We start from the raw sequence: 18029 nt of genomic DNA, 5'->3' as shown, positions 1-18029 counted from the left end.
CTATCGCGGTAGGTAACGTTATTAACCAACTTTTTATCCACAATCTGACCTTTCCCAACAGCAAAACAAAACTAGTTCAATTGTTTACTAACATCATAACTGCTCATTTTCTATTTGATAGTAAGTACTACAAGAAAATGGACTGGGTAAGTGTGGGTTTAACCATCGCGTTAGTACCTCTTTTGTTTCAAAGATGGAATTCATGATCTTTTTAACTGATTCCAGCACACTTTTTTGGTGATGTTACCAACCACTTAATAACTACTATTGATTAATTCTGATGCCATATTGGGCAGACTATTGTCCTGTGTTTAAGAATAGAGCAATGTATTTTATAAGAGGGACTATAGAAGCTTTTCCACTGGAAGGACAAGAGCTGGTGCAGGTACAGGAGATGTTGAGGAGAAACATTGCTATGGAAGGAAACTAAATGGGGAACTATTGCTGTGGGAAGGTTATGTAAGTGGCGAATGAAGAAATGACTTGGAAATCATTATAGAAAATGGTGTTGATCCAATGCCAAATGAAGTAAACTTAGTTGGTTAGACCAGGGGTCTCCAAACTTTACAGCCAGAGGGTCACATGAACTTTCATCCAGCATGTTGAGGGCCGACGAATCGTATACCGCTGGTCAAAGAGCGAATATTTTAATAAAACGAAGTACATAACACAAGCTTCATTAGTCTCTCAATTTAGCTAATAAAAAAGGGGGGCTAAAATTCGTGATATAACCACTTTAAGAAAATATTTATTCAAAATTTAAAGGTTACATTTCAACCAAGAGTAATATAACATAACAAAATCACAATTAGTCTGTTCAGTTTTCTCAATGTGAGTGGTGAAATTGGCTTTCTTAAGTGTCTCTGCGGGCCGGATTGAGAGGCCAAACGGGCCGCATCTGGCCCGCGGGCCGTAGTTTGGAGACCCCTGGAAAAAATGAGTAATATGAACATAGTTTGTCAAGTTAAGGAAAAAAGTCTGAAAGAGGAAAACTGAAGAGATTCGAAGACAGATAAAATAATATGGAAGAACTGAGGCTTAAAACACAAGATGCTCTGGACAGACAAAAATGGAGAAAAATCATTGCTAAATAATCCATAAGGAATATAAGTCACACACGCAAATCTTTCTTCCCAATTATATACATGTTCTCAATCATGTCTATTTCTCTTTTAGACATGCTTCAAAGAAGTGGAAAAACAGCAAAGGTAATCGTCATCCACTAGTGGAGCAAATATTTGATAAAAATACTTTGGTGTTTTGCTACAAAAGCTTTTTTCATGTTTGCCAACTGGACTTAAAGTCAAAATCAAACATAGGGATTTTGTAATGTAGTAACATCGCTAGGCAATGTACTCGATCCTGCATTTATTATTTGTGTAGCTGTTGATGTGACCAGTGAATCAGCTACGCTAATCTCTGGTTGACATGTTGGTGGTGGAGACTGTCTTTGTTGTTGCCTCATACTGGGTTCTGCAGTAGTTGTGGATTTCATTTGTGAGATCAGTGGCTGTGATGACATTTGGCTTTTGCTGAGTCCCAACTGAGTCAGTATGTTCTCCATTGCTAACGTTAAAAAATGAATTTCTTTATGTACACATGTGAATGAAAAATTAGCACCGAAAGTTGAAAAATACAAAGTTTGGGGAATTCAGTAACAATCGCTTTGTTCATCTTACTTGCAAGGTTCACTGTGTTGGTTGTAGTTCATCACAAAGTCGAACAAACTACCTGGGGGGTTGGTGTTCAACTTCTCTTGGTCCTGAGCAATATTCAATAAACTATTTATGGTTGTTTGGTCCAATTCAGTTGCATCTGCCAATTGTTGTTGAGGTATGATTGTGTATAATGTTTGCCCACCGGCAGTATTTCCTGATGAGCCTTGATCATGTTGCTGGCCATCATTATTTACTAAGAAATGCATAAAATACTACATTTATATATATCTCATGTCATCAGCAAAAGGCTGTTTAATAAAATGGAAATATCATGTAAAGATTTTAAGGATTGTTAAATGCTTTTAACCTGCTTGTAAAAGATCAGTTACAATCACTGCATGCTGTGCCTGTGATTGTAAATTTTCACCAGATAGTTTAGATTGAATCGTTTGGGGGGTTTCCATGGAAACATCTAGTGAAGACAATAATCATTTTAAAATAAATACCAACAACAAATACATCATAAAAAATGGCGTTCTTTTACTTAGTTTCTTTTGCACTTTGCCCTGTTGATATCTTTCAGATCGACGCAACTTTTTCTGCAGTTGCTTTTGCTCGATTTGCAAATTTGTCATTTCAATTGAAAGATTGTTTAACTCCTGCTGCAAATCACCAATCTATAAAATACAAATCGCTACTTACCATGTTGTCGGTAAAGTGATGGCATTACTTTCATAAAGCATAATTATGTATAGACACTATTTTGGGATCAATAAAACATGTTTCCAATTTCTTAAAGTCTTGAATTGGTAAAAATTCTATTCCACACAGTATTCTACGATTTGCAACAGCAAAAGAAAAGGAATGTTGGATTAATCCTAAAACAAAATTGATCCATACTGGTTGTTTATTGATTTCTAGTTCGCGTCTCTTCTTAATCAACATGACTTGTCTTTCCAACAGTTTTACCAACAAATCGTTCACTTCCTCCAGTCTCGCTTGACGATTCATACGTGTAAGAGTTGTCCTATTGTACTTTGAGGAATCAAATTTATAGTCTACAAAAAAATGCCAAAACGCTTGTGTTCTGTCAAATTTCATTGATGATAATTCACATAAATCTATAAACATGTTGATTCCTTTGCAATAACACACCTTCTTCAAGTAATCCTCCTTCTTCTACAAATTTTGAGCGGGAATGACCATGGACAACAGGAAAGCCACTGTCCCTAACAATTCTTCTCGCTTGAGAGAAGAGTTCATCTCGTCGGACTAGTAATGTAGGATCTCTCAAACAGAGTTGAGCGGCAGCCTCGTTGATAACTTGTTCGTGACTATTAAGCTCTAAACTCTTTCGTTTCTTTGTGTCTCGTCCATAAATTCTAGAGTGTTCACGTATAAGTTGCTTTCGTTCTTCGTCTAACTTTTCCCAATTTATTATGACATCCATTGCTGGAAGTTTCAACTCAAACACATCGGCTTGTGCACCTCTTTTCACTCCCTTCGGCGGCCTTCCTCTTTTGGTGGGTAAAGTTCCATCCCCAGGTTTATCTTCTTCCATGTCATTGTCAATCGTTGTAATTCTGATGGTAGCTGTTGTTGGCAGAGATATGTTGGAGTTGTGGCTTTTTATCGTTTGAGAAGCTTGTTCTTTGTTCCATATTTCTATCCACGAAGGACCGAGGTTGGCCGAGCTTGGAAATACTTGACATGACTTTTCTTTCTCAGCCCAAAATTCGAGCAAAGCTTTTTGCAGTCTTCGTATGTGCAAAGGCTTCGTATGCATGCCAACCATTCTCGTAATCTCCTTAAATTCATCATCAGTTGCTTCGCAAAGCTGATCAATGTCATCCCCTCCTTGGGCTAAAAACCTTTCATAATAATCTGCCAACTTGGCCCTTTCGAGAAGAGAGTAAAATGTACTAACCGCAGTCGGCTTCTGAGTGTTTTGTTCGTTCATTTTTTATCCTAACCCTACCCTGGTAAATGAATTTCTTCGACAAAAAGACAAATTGTTGTGTTACTTGCCCTATCTCCCTGCTCAGTTTGTCGTTATGTGATTGGTCAATATCTCGAATCCGTGTATATGATTGGTCATTCACATTTCACATTCAGTAATGCTGCCATTTCAAACATGCAGGAGACATAGAATCCTGACGGCGGGCAAACTTCGGGAATTAAAACAATACATTGTCGCTTATGAATACAGTACCACACTATCTACGGATGGATGTACTTTGCAAACGATAGTGGATCTTATTAATAATATTTGCATTGGTGAAACTCAGTCATCTTTTTGGTTGTATAGTAAATAACTATACATAGGCGCTGTTGCCGAGATGGCAAATCTTATATATTTGTTGTCATGATTGGAATTCGATCGAATGCCCATTCTCAAGGTTTTGTTGAATTCGTCGAGAGATCTTCTCGTTGTCAACAGAAGAATTGTTCTCAGTTTTCTTTATGCAAAGCCATTAGGCTGAAATTTTCGCCGAAAAATGGTGTGCATCAAACCAGTACAAAATGGTTTGAAAACATATCATGCAAATTGTTTAGATGTTGTTCGCGGAATGATAAAATTACTGCTGATATTTTTAAAGGAACTTCTGAAAGCTTATTTTCTGTGTCCTCGGACATACTTCATCTTAATGCAGGTGGAGTGGATGCCTTTATACCTCGTAGAAATGCTTCTGGTCATGAGACATCAGATTTTCGTCTGAAAATTGTAAATAACTGTAAATACCGTCCTGTTCTTAAACCATCACAGAAAATCTGTAGTAATGTTGTCTATTGTGAGCCTCATGGTGCAAGATTTAGTCTTCAAGAACCAGCAGTACTTGTTCTACCGTTGATTTGTAATGTCAGTGACATCAACAGTATTTCGTGCTTATCTAGTGATACAGACATTGAGGAGGTTCCAGTTTGGAAACCCATGAATCCAGAGGATTTTACCATTTGTAACAAACACATAACAATATGTACCACTCACTTCAGTTTTTACTGCCATCGCCAACAAACACTATCCAGAAGCAGCTAAAATGATTTATGCTGATGTTGGTGGAACTCTTGAGGTTCCCAATGTTCCTGGTGTTAAAGTTATCTTTCCTGCTACAGCTATTAAATATGATATAATGGCTACAATAAAGGTAATGTATGCTGATGGTCCATACGATGTCGATCATGAGGATCCAGGTAGCTTTGCTTTGGCAGCACCAGTTATTAAACTTGGCCCTGCAGGTCACAAGTTTAATGAAGATAGCATTGAATCAGTTGAGCTTCAACTTCCGCTTCCAAATGGGAAAGAGATTGTTGAAAACTTTGGCCGAACTCATTTGACCATCTGGCAGTCAACCACTGCTGAACATAATGATCTTGAATGGGAATGCCTTCACACAAAATATCGGATTATCGAAGATGAAGATGATCGTTTGTGTGTACGTTTTCCCGTTGCCCATTTTACATTCTTCAGAGTTCTGTGGAACATCTTAGACTCGGCTCTTCATGAAGCAAAAATTGGCGCTTCATATTTCTACCCAAATTTTGAATTCTGTATCAGTTTTCAGGCATTCATGTCCGCCACTGATTGTGATGAAACATTTGGATTATGTTGTCTTTGTTTCAAGAATGGGGCATCTGTTCAAAATGTTGGTAATTTTCCTGTGTTTGTTGGAAGTAGCGGCCTCAGAATGGTTAAGAGTGGATTACTACAAATAAGGTTGATATAAAATTTCAATCTTTTGTTTGTGTTTGAACAATGCACCTCTGAACATACTTTTTGTTAAAGTGCACATAATATGAAAATTTTTGCTATTTAAATTATATTTTCGTTGATCAGAACTTTCATAATGACAATTGACTTACTCCGAAAGGGTATGAAAATTTTTCTATTATAATATTGTTCTTTGCATGAAGTCCGAAATACACGTCCGTGACGTCACATTGTGTAGTGATAATTTCAATTTTCTAGTGTATTTTCTGCATGGCCCACAAAAATTGACGTTTCTCAAGGCCTATGGCAAAGTTTTGAAAAATAGAATTGCTTTTCATATGATACTTCTTTATCAAGTGTTTATTGATATAATATTATTAAGGATTTTGAAATTTCGCGGCCACTCGTGCAATAGAACATCGCTGGTTTTGAAAATTGGGCAACACAAAAATTTCAATATCTAAAAAATGAAAAGACGCGGGCGAGAAATTGTTTTAGAAGGACCATTATCATTTCAAACGTTCTCCTCAATGAATATGATTTACGCAGCAAAGTTTTCGTTTCGTAGGATCTTCTTGCAATCGACAAACAACTTATTTGACAGTAGCATTTAGAACTTCGATGTGTAGAATAACACAATGGTCGATTTTTAAATTTCTTTAGAATTGCATCGAACTTATTCGAGGCGAATAAAGATTTTGGTGAAGAAGCGTTGGTTCAAAGGGAAGTTTTCACCGGCCGGCCGTTCAATAAACAGTTTGCTTGCAAGTTTAAACATCTAAGGAGAAACAGACAAAATACTATTGGGAAAATTTTTGTGGAAAGAGTTCTTGATGATAATACCATCGAGTCAATGTTTGATTTCGTCCTAATGTTGGTAAGTGAATTAAAAAATGTCCCTTTTTTTTTTCTTTAAATTCTTTAATGCACGCATGAGGAAAAAACTTCTTTTCTCTCTATAAAATCATTTTTGAAAGATTGCAGAAAGACAAGGTCACAAAAGCATAGTGGGTTAGGATTAGATGAGCTTTAGCCGAGTTAAGGATTAAATTGAGTAGGTTTTTCATATTTCTCGTTGACGTTAAATTTATAGCCAATTTTTTCATATTGTGAGCCTGCAGTACTTACCCGTTAAACAGCGATATGAGCTTCCCTCAAAGCGAAATTTGTACCCTCTACATAGCTATAGTTTTAAATAATGATTACATTGTCAAAGTCTTTTGTGAATGTTCTATAGCCAACAAACGGGGATACTGCGATTCAAGAGACTGACGGTAAACGCTCTCTCCCTAGAGCCAATCATGTGACTCATGGGTCAAATTGGGAAGCTCAGCTAAGTCAAGAATTAGCGAGTAAGTTAAATTCAGTTTGTGTGTGTCATTGTTTTTAAACAAACGCGTTGTTTTGTATAACAACAGCCAGATTTGCCTCGTTTAGATATGTTTCTGATGTTATTAATTGTCTTTGCATTCATTGCTTACAAACGTGACATGAAAATATTTCTGTTCAATCTTACTCCAGATGTATTGAGCATTAAAACAGAACAAGATCTTGGCGATGACATTTGGAAGGACGTTGCTCTGGGGCTCGGCTACACTGAACTGGAAATTGATCTGAAATTCAAAGGTGAGGACGAGCCAATCGCTAAGTTGCTGGACGACTTCAAAAAACGCGGGGGAAACGCGAACGATTTTATATCTGCCATGTATAAGGTTGGACGAGAGAGAAATCTGGAAAACTTTCGGAATAGATCTTTATCGTCTGGCTCAGAGAATGAAATAGAAGATGATCTGAGGGGTTTTGCTGGTAATTGTTAGATGTTATCTTGAAGTACTTGGTGTAAATTGTGTTGAAAGTTACTTAAAATATTTTGAAAAGGTTCAAACTCACCTAGTGGAACTTCTTCATCAAGCGGAGTGGTTTTGCCTCCTGCGCGTAATGGCGATCGGAAACGAAGGCTTCCGCAATTTCCCGATGGTCCAATTCCCACTGACAAACTTGATCAGCTGGCCGCTCATCTACACAACAAATGGAGGAACCTGGGACGAGCCCTAAACCTCGATGAGGAAGACATAACAGCCATTGATAAAAATCATCACGAGGCTAGTGAGAAGGCGTACCAAATGTTAGTCACGTGGCAAGAAAAATTTCCCGAAAACAATTTCGAAATTCTTCACCAGGCTCTTGGAAAAATCAACTTGAATAGGGTTGCTAGAAAGTTGTATGATTTAGTTTCAGAGTAGTTGTATTAATCTTTTATAGTCATATTTTTTTACTTTTTTAATGTCTACCTTAGGAAAACTGTAATAATTTGTCATAGTCCGTGATCTGTGCCTCAAAAATATGCTTTAAAAATGAGTTTCGTTGGACACCTCAAGGAAGGACGAAAAATTTTCAAAATAGATAGAAAGTCACTTGTTTTTTGATATTCTTTTTATTGTCACTTCTAAAAAGTTGCAGTTTTTTAGTATTTCGCGGTTGAATTTTAAATTTCCTCACTCCTATAATTTCGAAAATCGCCATTTTTTTGTGGCGAACTTCATGTAGCATACACAACATAGCTTCATTTAAAATTCATACATGAAAATAGCGCCAATGTTTTGTTAATAAACATTGTTGAGTCATGCTCATAAGCCATGTGCGTAGTTTAGTTTATCAATGTATCCGTTTCCACACGGCTAAGAGCCAAGGAACAGTTATTCAACTGATGAATACTGCTAAAAATGAAAGAAACGACCAACACCAAAAGTCCTTCTCAGAAGTCAAGACAGCACTTACCTTCATCTACAAACATGTAACGATACTCTTGGGTTCAAACCATTCAAAGTCGTCAAAGATGTTTATATCTTTAACTATCGTTTAGTGGTTAACGATGGACATGAACTTTTTGTTTCCAAATACGACCATTTAGATCATATTATTCAACTTCTCATTTTTTTTATGTTTTTTATAACTTTTATTGCTAGTGTTGAAAATATAGTGGAATTAATTATTAAAACCTAGATGTTCGTTGGTATAGAAAGTATGTTATAAATGTCCGGGGATCGCGGTGTGGAAGGGGGACTGGGGAACATAACCAATGTTTTCAGAATTGAAAGAAACAAATTGCTCAGGATTCTCTTCAGTCAGATCCAAAATTATAGCCATTCGGTCAAAGTATGTGTCAAAAAGTCCTTTGGAAACAATTTCTTAATGATTTGAGCAATGCGTTTCTCAAATCTCAATGATTCTCGGGAGAGATTTACACAAATATGAAAAAGAGATTGATATATATGTGTTCTATAAGAACAAGCCCCTTGAATTCTTGATTGTCAATACAGGGGATGGAATCGTGGATGTGCTAAAGAGCTGCGAGAGGCTGTGTGTTGTTGGAATTATTCAGTTTGTCAATTGTCATCTGTCGCGTTTGCAGTTAATTCAAAAAAACGACTTCACATTTTATGCATTTCGCAACGCAAAGATTGAAGGACGTCAAAGGTTTGCAATTGTTTCGTTTATTGTTTGAATTTTTGAGAAATTGGCGGTTTTTAATTCATTTCAAAAACATCTTCATTCATAATCATTTTTTCATTCTCAGATGAGCAAATTAGATAGTTTCAAGCGGTATTACTCCGAAAGGAGTCCATCTTTTGACGAGATTGACTGCATGGATCCAGCTGCATTTTACCAAGCCAAAAGACAATGGGCAAGGGACAAGGCAATTAATGCTGAAAAAGTGAAGATTTATCGGGAGAGAATGAGAGATTGTTACCAAAGAGAGGAAGTTAACTTCCAGGATAACTGCAAAAAGGAAATCAACGACTATTGGCAGGCATTTCAGCTATTCAAAAAAGATGGTAAGGATATATTGTTGATGTGGATAAAAGTAGGATATGGAGGGTCATAGTGGAGTAAGTGGGTATCTTCTATGCTTGGCAAGAATATCTTGTGCATATGCTGTTTATAAAAGATTTGACACACAATTCCTGTGGACTTGGTAGATTATCAAGTGGGGCCATACACTAGTATCTTGAAGGTGCAATTTCGAATCTCATCGAAGCCACATGTTTTCCATGTGGCTTAAACATGTCAAAATTGACAATGTAATGCTATTGTGATGATGAAAGTTTGTGTGAAAAATATTATTTACATGGCCAAATTCTTTTTGTCATTGCTTTATGTCATTCAGATAAAAACCACTGCTATTTAAATCCTTATACATATGACGAATGTACAAATGCATTGTAGCTAATTTTAACCAATCACATTACAGATTGGGGCTATACCGATGGCGGAAATGTGAATGCATACAAGCAAAGACACGAGAAGTTTATTGAAAAAGCTGTCAGAGAACTGAATTCTTGAGAACTTCAACATTAAATGGTATTTTATTTATTTGAATGATTGAATCTGAAGCTGATATCAAGTATGATTTTTCAAATGTGTTATAACTTTAAAACATTATAGAATGGTTGGTTTGCATTGTTTCTGTGAGGGTTGAGATAAAAAATTTTCATTTCAAATTTAGTGAAATATGTTTATGAATCTGACTTTGTTTCTCTCAAAAGAAAGAACTTGTTGATAAATGAGAAACACAACTTGTAACAGCTTATGTTTTCTTTGCAAGTTGCAAAACATTTGGAGTCATATGGCTACAATCAGAACATCATACATTAAGTATCTTAGCCAGCTAGCAAGTTTTAGTTTTGCTATGTAAATTTCGGATCATTGTTATTTTTCTTGGAAATCTATTGTTTTCACTTTGAATTAAATTTGAGAAAATTTCTATAGAAGGACCAAATTAGAATGCTTACCATACTTCAGCATATGTGTGCTTTATAAACTTGTAATTATGCTCAGCATGCCCGAAATTCTTTTTAACCCCTTCATCAGCCTCTACTCAGACAGGCTACTTTGAAAGCTTCAACTTGTCGGATTTGTTTCATTGATCCGGATTTGATTACTTGATCACGGTCAAGTGTGAAATATCATTCATGAGTGGAAATTAAACACCATTAACACCAGCTGAACGCTCGCAACAGGGGGTCTGGGCAGAATCAACGTCACATGCACAAACATATTTAAATGAAAACATTCAAATTTATGTCAAGCCCACACAGATTAAGTGAACGATAAAAAACCGCCGACGTAAAAGCCGTTATTAACGCCAGCTTCGTTAACATTTACGAGTTGAAACGTACAAGAAAAGCACTAATTTATGGTTGTTTGGAAAGAAGGCGCATTACTTTGTCTGTTGATTGTACGTTGAGAAATTCGAAGGAAAAATTTCCCTGTCAGTGTGGAGTCTCGAGTCGATTTGTCAAATAAACTTTAATTTGAAGTCATGGGCAATTTATTAATGTTCTCGCTCGACCGTCTTTCAAATGCCATTTCCTCGCCACATCATATTGTTATGATCGGTTTGGATGGCGCTGGTAAGACAAGTTTATTGTACAAAGCCAAGTGGAAAGAGCTCGTTAAAGTGCATCCTACAATGTCATTTAATGTGGAGTGTTTGAATATTACGAAGAAAATCAAGTATAAGATTTGGGATATTGGAGGTCGTGAGTCAAACAGACCTTTATGGAAGGCTTATGTTCGTCGCAGCGAGGCTATCGTGTTTGTTGTAGACAGTACGGAGTCTAGTCGCTTCGAGGAAGCTCGTCACGAACTTTTCAATTTATTGAACTCGGAATCAGCACAATTGAATTCTCGTGTACCGATTTTAGTTCTGGCCAATAAACAAGACTTGGCTGGTGCTATGTCTTGTGACTTGCTTGCAAGCGAATTGACGTTAAATTCGCTAAACGAAAGACATCTGTGGCACATTGAGCCGATATCTATTCAAGCTGGAGATGGATTTCTCCAAAGCTTAAAAACTTTGGGCAAAATGATAGCGCAAAGCCGCGGTAAGGAGTCGTTAGAGGATAAAACCCCTAAAATACATAGAAGAACTCTTATTAAAATTCCAAAGAACAATCACGAACTCTTAAATAAGGACCACGAAGGTATTCTTGTTTGATAGAAAACAGAGAGATATTAGGATTTAAAAGATTGTAATCAAGTATTTTTAAAATTCCAAAGAAAAATCACGAACTCTTAAATACGGCCACGAAGGTATTCTTGTTTGATAGAAAACAGAGAGATACAGGATTTAAAAGATTGTAATCAAGTGTTTTTTTATCAAAGAGATAAGAGTTAGATATTAAATATGCAAAAGCGATCAAGTACAAAGTACTGTCTACAAAGAATATATTGGCCCGCTATCAGTCTTACAATGACAGATGTAGCGTCTAGTATTTTGAATAAAATATGTGCAATAAAATAAGCAAGTTCACGTAGCTAAATGTATTAAAACGATTAAATATAATTTTTCTTTTTGCACTGTGTATATTTTCTCAATAATCAGTTTATGGGAATGTATAATAGGTATTGTAATTTCAAAGTAAATCACTCGTCACACTGTATGATATTAATGCTTAAGTCTGTACTTATTCCTTGGCTTGGCTTCAATCGTGGGCAATATATAGGATTTTACGAAGTATAGGATATTTATTGTATCTTAAGATAACTTTATCTGAAAACATGTTGTCATAGGGTGTTCTTATCTGACGTTAAACGTACAGTCTATATAATGTGCTACGTTATATGTGTGAATCATAATGGAATTTTGCTAAAAGTCCTCTTAACAAGTGCGAAACTCTGAACTTTGACATGGCAAAGTATTGTAAAATCCATGAAGTATTATAACCAATAATCCTGATTTAAACTAAAAGTGACATATTAGCATATTAGAACACATAGAAGTATTTTGGGAACGTTTACATGCCTTCTCCGTTTCATAGAATTGCTCTCAAAATACGTTAAATGTTCGTTTCCCTGTTAATGTGTCTGCTTTGCGATTTGTGAGATGGTTTCATGGTATTTGGCAGTAATCAGATAAACAGCATCTTTTGTACAGCATTCATGTATATTGTAGCTTTAGTTAAATAAGGAATCTTAAGCATGTTGATGCGGTTGTTTTCATAACAAAATATCATTGCTAATAACAAGAATTATAAGCAACTTAAAACTCAGCTTTATCAAGAAGTGTTTATGAAATCCTAGTTATTTTATTAATCTCCCTGAAGACGGAGTGTTAAAGGTTAATAATGAGCATTACGTTGACGTCAGCTAGTTATACTGTAGACGTTATTCGTTCAACGTCATTTCTATATTAAACAAAACACTTCGAGCTGGTTTTACGTATATCTCTCCGGCAATGAGACCGCACCGCCCGATATTATTGTGCGATAATACTTTCAATTTGAATTAATCTGGAATTAATGTACTAGGCAAATGTTTGAGTTGCGTGTGAGGATTAGGGAAGAAGAAAATTCACGGATGATTTCGGCCTCCCCTAAAAAATGCTCTGTCTTATCATGGACAAACCATTTCTCCTCTTCAAGGCATTATAAACAGAAATGGTGAGATGAACAACGCGTATAGAAGTAATAAACTCGGCTATTAAAATACAAGCACAATGCATCAAGTTTCTTTTATTATTCCCCCAAACAAGATATAATCAAATTTTGTAATCTACTGGAAAGTTTATACCAGTATGAGATCTCGATTTGCTTAGTTGAAGAGCAGATAATGCGCGCGTATGTATAATAATCATCACGAATTTTGTAGTTATTGAAAATCATAATGTTAATGCTAAATTTAGACCATACATTGTTTTAAGCGTTTTTATTTTTCTTGTGCTCTACCCTCAATCCTTCCCCACCAGAAAAATATACCTACAGACTGATTAAGACAAATAAAGATTTCACCAGTAAATACGTCGGGCGAAGACTGGTCCCGTCACAAGTAGTGTGTTGCTACGCCAGCGGCATTCAGTAATACATCTGAAAATACAAAGTAAACTTTACTTCATTTCTGGTTTCTGTTTTTATCCAAATTAAACCAAATTTTTATTTACTATTTCCTTTGCCAATGAGAAATGAACCAAAATATGTTATAATATTTTGGGTGTTTTTTTTTTGTGTTATCGTGCTCACAGACAAACACAGAAAGCACAACTTCCGGGCGTAGGTTATAAAAAGTAATAATTAGTAGATAGTTGCCATCGTCTAATTAATGGCAGATGTATCTTTTACCTGTGTTATCTCAACAGAAAGTGATACACAAACAAGCTTTCAAAACATATTTTGAATATTTTTAATATGTGAAACAATTCGTTGGAAACTGTGCGAACAGCTTAGAAAAAATTATACACACATTTCTACATTTTAATCTAAATAAGTAAAGTTTAAAACAAAAATGTTAACATGACATCATTTCTGAGCAGATTGAACTTTTCTTTAACACTTGGCATTCTCTGAGCAGGAGAAGCTGGGAAAAATATCGACAATATTATGGATTTTATCTATAGAACTTAATAATGAAGCATAGTTAACACCAACCTTATGAGCAACCAGTACAAACTTTCTTGCATTTCGCCAACATGTATGTTGGGTTAGATTTACATTGGCCAATTTTTGCCCAATAATTGCACTGTTTTTCACTCGTCACATTTTTACAGTCTAAATATATGATCAGAAAATATTAATAACGTTTATTTGGAATGAAATTGTTTGGGTTTTTTTCACCTCCGCACAAGCCACAAGAAAATTTACAATGTTTCTTCATATAAGCTGGATTTTCTTGACATTGTTTGTTTGCTGCCCAAAAGCAACATTGCCACGTATCGTCTTTACAATCTAAAGAGTAAAGACAACAAGCGTATCTTAATCTCGTGAAGAAAGTTTAGAAGAAAACTAACCCCAAAAACACAGAAAGCGGAGGTTATAGAAAGTAATAATTAGTAAATGTGTTGCCATTGTCTAGTTAATGGAAAATGCATCTTTTACCTGTGTTATCTTAACAGAAACTGACACACAAACAAGCTTTCAAAAGATATTTTGAATATTTTTAATGTGTGAAACAATTCGTTGGAAACTGTCCCAACAGCTTAGAAAAAAATTCCACACACATTTCTACATTTTAATCTAAATAAGTAAGGTTTTAAAGAAAAATGTTAACATGACATCATTTCTGAGCTTTTCTTTAACAGATTGAACTTTTCTTTAACACTTGGCACTCTTCTGAGTAGGAGAAGCTGGGAAAAATATCGACAATATTATGGATTTTATCTATAGAACTTAATAATGAAGCATAGTTAACACCAACCATTTGAGCAACCAGTACAAGCTTTCTTGCATTTCGCCAACATGTGTGTTGGGTTAGATTTACATTGGCCAGTATTCGCCCAATCATTGCACTGTTTTTCACCTTGCACATTTTTACAGTCTAAATATATGATCAGAAAATATTAATAACGTTTATTTGGAATGAAATTGTTTGGGTTTTTTTCACCTCCGCACAAGCCACAAGAAAATTTACAATGTTTCTTCATATAAGCTGGATTTTCTTGACATTGTTTGTTTGCTGCCCAAAAGCAACATTGCCACCTATCGTCTTTACAATCTAAAGACAGCAAGCGTATCTTAATCTCGTGAAGAAAGTTTAGAAGAAACTAACCCCAAAAAAGTCTCAATTGTATATACATCCGCATGCAATGTTTTCTTCTCCAACTTTGACTTTCAATGACTCTCAGCATCTTTCCTTTTAGGTTCAAAAGTACTTACTGCTGTCATTTTGCGCATCAATAATTGAGGCTGCTTGAACACTGCATCCCAACATTACCATGAATATCAAAGCATTAAAGAACGCCATTTTCTCAAGATATTGTATCCTCACAAAATAATCGCTTTAAAATTGCTTCTGTAACTCTTGCAGACTTCTCTTTCTGGTTGGTTTCTGTGTTGTAACATGGTTTTATAATAATTACAAAATGAATATAAATATTCATTTTGCTCTTAGTTACATGATTGGCTAAGAAGTCAGTAAAGATAGAGCTGTTGTTGATATGTTTCCTGTACGTGCACTGGTTATTATCTTTTGCCTCAATTGTACATTCTGCTTTTCCGGCTAAGCTCTTTTGAAAAGCATTCCGTTTTGAAAGAAATCAGCCTGGCATAGCAGAATGACCCCTCTTCCAATTAAAATAAAATTGATGGGAAAAGTTAGAAAACATTGTTTGGATACAAACTAAAAACGTCTGAAGTATTTACAGACAACGTTCATTTTTTTGTTGTGCACATTGTTGAACAAATAACCTTCATCAACTACTGTCATCAGCAGTATATACAATGTCTTTACAATGTCTTTACACTGTCTTTGCAATATAAAGATAGTGAGCGTATCTCAACCTCAATATATTTTGAATGAAACTTATCTTAAAAAATTCTTGATTGAATACATCCGCAAAGTTTTCCTGCCCCGATCTATATTTTTAACTTCCCAAACTTTTACTCTTAAAGACTCTAATTATCTTTCATTATAGATACCAAAGTACTTACCACTGTCATTTTGCATATCAATAATTGAAGCTGCTTGAACACTACACCCCAACACGACCATGAATATCAAAGCATTCCGTTTTGAAAGAAATCAGTCTGGCATAGCAGAATATACAAACATGATCCTCTTCCAATTAAAAGAAAATTGATGCGAAGAGGTAAAAAACATTGTTTGGATACAAACTAGAAACGTCTAAAGTATTTACAGACAACGGTAATTTTTTTGTTGTGCACATTGTTGAACAAATAACCTTCATCAACTACTGTCATCAGCAGTTGAAGCACGTTGTTATTAATGAAAGCTACAGTTATAACAAAGCAGTCTACTATAAGCTTTTTGTTCTTCCGCCATCAACTAAACATAGTTTATCATTAATTTCAAATTACAAATCATATGACACGCAAACTTATCATCAAAAACAAAGATCTATCGATCAAATTTTGTTGTAATTGTGACCTCGTATGTACTCTCCGCGTACCTGTTCTTAGATTGTTATAAATCAACACGCAAGCTTGATTCAGGAAAGCGTGAAGAAATAGTTATTGAATGTTGATAGCTAAAGTTTGAAATAAAATAGTAGAGATGACGATCATTTGTTATGTAGAAGGCGGAACTCATAGAATCATTATTGTAATTTGAAGTTTCGTATAAACAGCCATTAATTACCTTGACCTCCACATTCTACCGATAAGAGGAGATACTTTTGATGTTATCAGCGTGTAATCATTCGTGAAACAAGAACCCAGTAACAGACAATAAGTCTTGGCACAAAATACAATTTGTAAAGAATAACAAGTAGTTACCGGATGTTCGTCCATTTGCAATTGGCTACATTAAAATACTGTCGACAAATCAAAGCTTTAAAGCTTTATTTTTCTCTCTTTTTCTCCTTTGTCTTCTTTCTTTACTCTGTTGCAAAGAACGTATTTTTTTGGTTATAAGGTATATTTTCATTGATGCTGTGTATATGATTGTGACTTTTGACCTTTGTCGTTAATGGATATTTCAGCTATTTTTAACACAATGTCCATTAAAAATTCTTATCTCTAAGACTATTCAAGTTTTAATGTTAATGGTTGTGTTCATTAGTAAACTTTGCTGTAGTTGCAAGAATATCAAACATTATATTCAGGCCTATATTCTGCACTCTGCGCGTACCTATTTTTTGCATACTAGTGGCGTCCATGTACGCAGTCTATAAGAGATTTACATTGTCTCCAAACCAACCCTGTACGCGTGTTACAGAATTCATATTATGATTCAATTTCATGTATGTCTGGATCTTTAATTATTTCTGATCATGAATTTGTGTGTCATATTGAACGAATAATTTTCATCAACCACAGCCAACAACTGAAGCATAAACAATTAAATAAGTGCGTGCAGAATATCCACAACAACTGTTTCTTCACTTCTTAACCATTCACGAGGCTGTGTGCTTTAAATAGACATAATCCTTTTTACTGTCACTTCCGCCAATTATTAGCTCCGTTAAAAGTTTATATTATATCTACAGAAGTATGTAAGGCAAGATTCAGCGTCTGAATAATAGTTCAAATAGAAGTTTAACTGAACTGGCGAGCAATAGAATTGCATTTTGCAGTCTGGTCGCACAATGTGACAAGAGGCAGTTTACATTTGGCCGGCAGCAGGGTTACTTCAAGAGAAGACTTCGAATTACAATAATGACTCTATGAGTTTCACTGGCTACATAACAAATGATCATCATGATCTCTACTGTTTTATTTCAAACATTTCGCCATAAACATTCAATAAGAATCAATAACTATTTCTTCACGCTTCCCTAAATCAACCGCTGTTGATTCAAAACAATTTAAAATAGATACGCGGAGAGTGCGTATTAAAGAAGTCTGACTTTGATGTTTGTTACTCTTGCAAGTCGCAATTAGAACGAAGTTGATCAATGAACACAATTCAGTTCATATTATTACTTAACATCACAAACATCTAGCTTGAATAATCATAAAGATAAAAATTTCGACAGACATTATATTATATACGTCATTGTGTTAAAATAGCTGCATAACGGAAAACCATCATTTCTGATAAATGATCAATCAGTTCTGTCTCCTTCAGTTTATGCAGGCTTATAGTCGTTTCCCTTTAGAGTTTCCAAAGCCATTAACAAGAATCGGAATATGAATTTTGCCGCGGTTAGCACTTTAGAAACACGTGGCTTAGGCATGAGTTAAGCTCACACCTTCGACAATAGTTTC

The 18029-nt window shown here is 35.3% G+C and overlaps 5 protein-coding genes and 1 long non-coding RNA gene across 7 annotated transcripts; 4 read left to right on the top strand and 2 right to left on the bottom strand.

Moving 5' to 3' along the window:
- Window positions 1-1107: 1107 nt before the first annotated feature.
- Window positions 1108-3672, bottom strand: LOC124449433 (NGFI-A-binding protein 1-like). Of its 2 annotated transcripts, none has more exons than XM_047000355.1 (6): window positions 2814-3672; window positions 2559-2716; window positions 2203-2335; window positions 2026-2130; window positions 1680-1911; window positions 1108-1566 (listed from the first exon to the last, which is right to left on the bottom strand). In XM_047000355.1, the coding sequence occupies exons 1-6, from the start codon at window positions 3616-3618 to the stop codon at window positions 1413-1415; spliced, it is 1587 nt and encodes a 528-aa protein (XP_046856311.1). In that variant the 5' UTR covers window positions 3619-3672; the 3' UTR covers window positions 1108-1412. The 2 variants fall into 2 exon arrangements, with proteins under 2 accessions (XP_046856311.1, XP_046856310.1); XM_047000354.1 differs by having other exon boundaries at window positions 1732-1911.
- Window positions 1145-2188, top strand: LOC124449437. The gene is made up of 2 exons (XR_006949395.1): window positions 1145-1208; window positions 1384-2188. It is a non-coding gene; the product is annotated as an uncharacterized LOC124449437 (long non-coding RNA).
- A 130-nt stretch (window positions 3673-3802) lies between the features above and the next one.
- On the top strand, window positions 3803-8389 carry LOC124449432. The gene is given in 6 exon segments (XM_047000353.1): window positions 3803-4652; window positions 4654-5373; window positions 6031-6244; window positions 6605-6719; window positions 6889-7173; window positions 7246-8389. Coding segments are annotated over 6 exon segments (2328 nt in total). The 5' UTR covers window positions 3803-4023; the 3' UTR covers window positions 7611-8389.
- Window positions 8390-8690: 301 nt separating this feature from the next.
- Window positions 8691-9879, top strand: LOC124449436 (NADH dehydrogenase [ubiquinone] 1 beta subcomplex subunit 10-like). Its single transcript, XM_047000358.1, has 3 exons — window positions 8691-8844; window positions 8945-9203; window positions 9620-9879. Exons 2-3 carry the CDS (start codon window positions 8945-8947, stop codon window positions 9709-9711), a joined length of 351 nt encoding a protein of 116 aa, XP_046856314.1. The 5' UTR covers window positions 8691-8844; the 3' UTR covers window positions 9712-9879.
- Window positions 9880-10133: 254 nt separating this feature from the next.
- On the top strand, window positions 10134-11813 carry LOC124449435 (ADP-ribosylation factor-like). The gene has a single exon (XM_047000357.1). It carries the CDS (start codon window positions 10691-10693, stop codon window positions 11366-11368), a length of 678 nt encoding a protein of 225 aa, XP_046856313.1. The 5' UTR covers window positions 10134-10690; the 3' UTR covers window positions 11369-11813.
- A 1039-nt stretch (window positions 11814-12852) lies between these two features.
- LOC124449317 (putative tyrosinase-like protein tyr-3) lies at window positions 12853-15200 on the bottom strand. Its single transcript, XM_047000251.1, has 7 exons — window positions 15018-15200; window positions 14746-14856; window positions 14560-14679; window positions 14462-14488; window positions 13980-14090; window positions 13794-13913; window positions 12853-13235 (listed from the first exon to the last, which is right to left on the bottom strand). The coding sequence occupies exons 1-6, from the start codon at window positions 15103-15105 to the stop codon at window positions 13795-13797; spliced, it is 576 nt and encodes a 191-aa protein (XP_046856207.1). The 5' UTR covers window positions 15106-15200; the 3' UTR covers window positions 12853-13235; window position 13794.
- Window positions 15201-18029: the final 2829 nt, after the last annotated feature.

This window comes from Xenia sp. Carnegie-2017, unplaced genomic scaffold, assembly GCF_021976095.1.
Source record: "Xenia sp. Carnegie-2017 unplaced genomic scaffold, XeniaSp_v1 HiC_scaffold_23, whole genome shotgun sequence".
Classification (NCBI taxonomy): domain Eukaryota; kingdom Metazoa; phylum Cnidaria; class Anthozoa; order Malacalcyonacea; family Xeniidae; genus Xenia; species Xenia sp. Carnegie-2017.
Note: the sequence above shows the minus strand (reverse complement) of the source record. Positions and strands in the feature narration are given on the sequence as shown.

Excerpts from the sequence above, each read along its gene's own strand:
- LOC124449433 (XM_047000354.1), bottom strand. The coding sequence starts at position 3,618 with ATGAACGAACAAAACACTCAGAAGCCGACTGCGGTTAGTACATTTTAC. Across the intron at positions 2,336-2,558 it reads TAGAAATCAATAAACAACCA|ATTGGTGATTTGCAGCAGGA; the intron begins GTATGGATCAAT and ends TGTATTTTATAG. Across the intron at positions 2,131-2,202 it reads CAAAGTGCAAAAGAAACTAA|ATGTTTCCATGGAAACCCCC; the intron begins GTAAAAGAACGC and ends TGTCTTCACTAG.
- LOC124449436 (XM_047000358.1), top strand. The coding sequence starts at position 8,945 with ATGAGCAAATTAGATAGTTTCAAGCGGTATTACTCCGAAAGGAGTCCA. Across the intron at positions 9,204-9,619 it reads TCAGCTATTCAAAAAAGATG|ATTGGGGCTATACCGATGGC; the intron begins GTAAGGATATAT and ends ATCACATTACAG.
- LOC124449435 (XM_047000357.1), top strand. The coding sequence starts at position 10,691 with ATGGGCAATTTATTAATGTTCTCGCTCGACCGTCTTTCAAATGCCATT.
- LOC124449317 (XM_047000251.1), bottom strand. The coding sequence starts at position 15,105 with ATGGCGTTCTTTAATGCTTTGATATTCATGGTAATGTTGGGATGCAGT. Across the intron at positions 14,857-15,017 it reads TGATGCGCAAAATGACAGCA|ATTGTAAAGACGATAGGTGG; the intron begins GTAAGTACTTTT and ends TGCTGTCTTTAG. Across the intron at positions 13,914-13,979 it reads TTCTTGTGGCTTGTGCGGAG|ACTGTAAAAATGTGACGAGT; the intron begins GTGAAAAAAACC and ends TCATATATTTAG.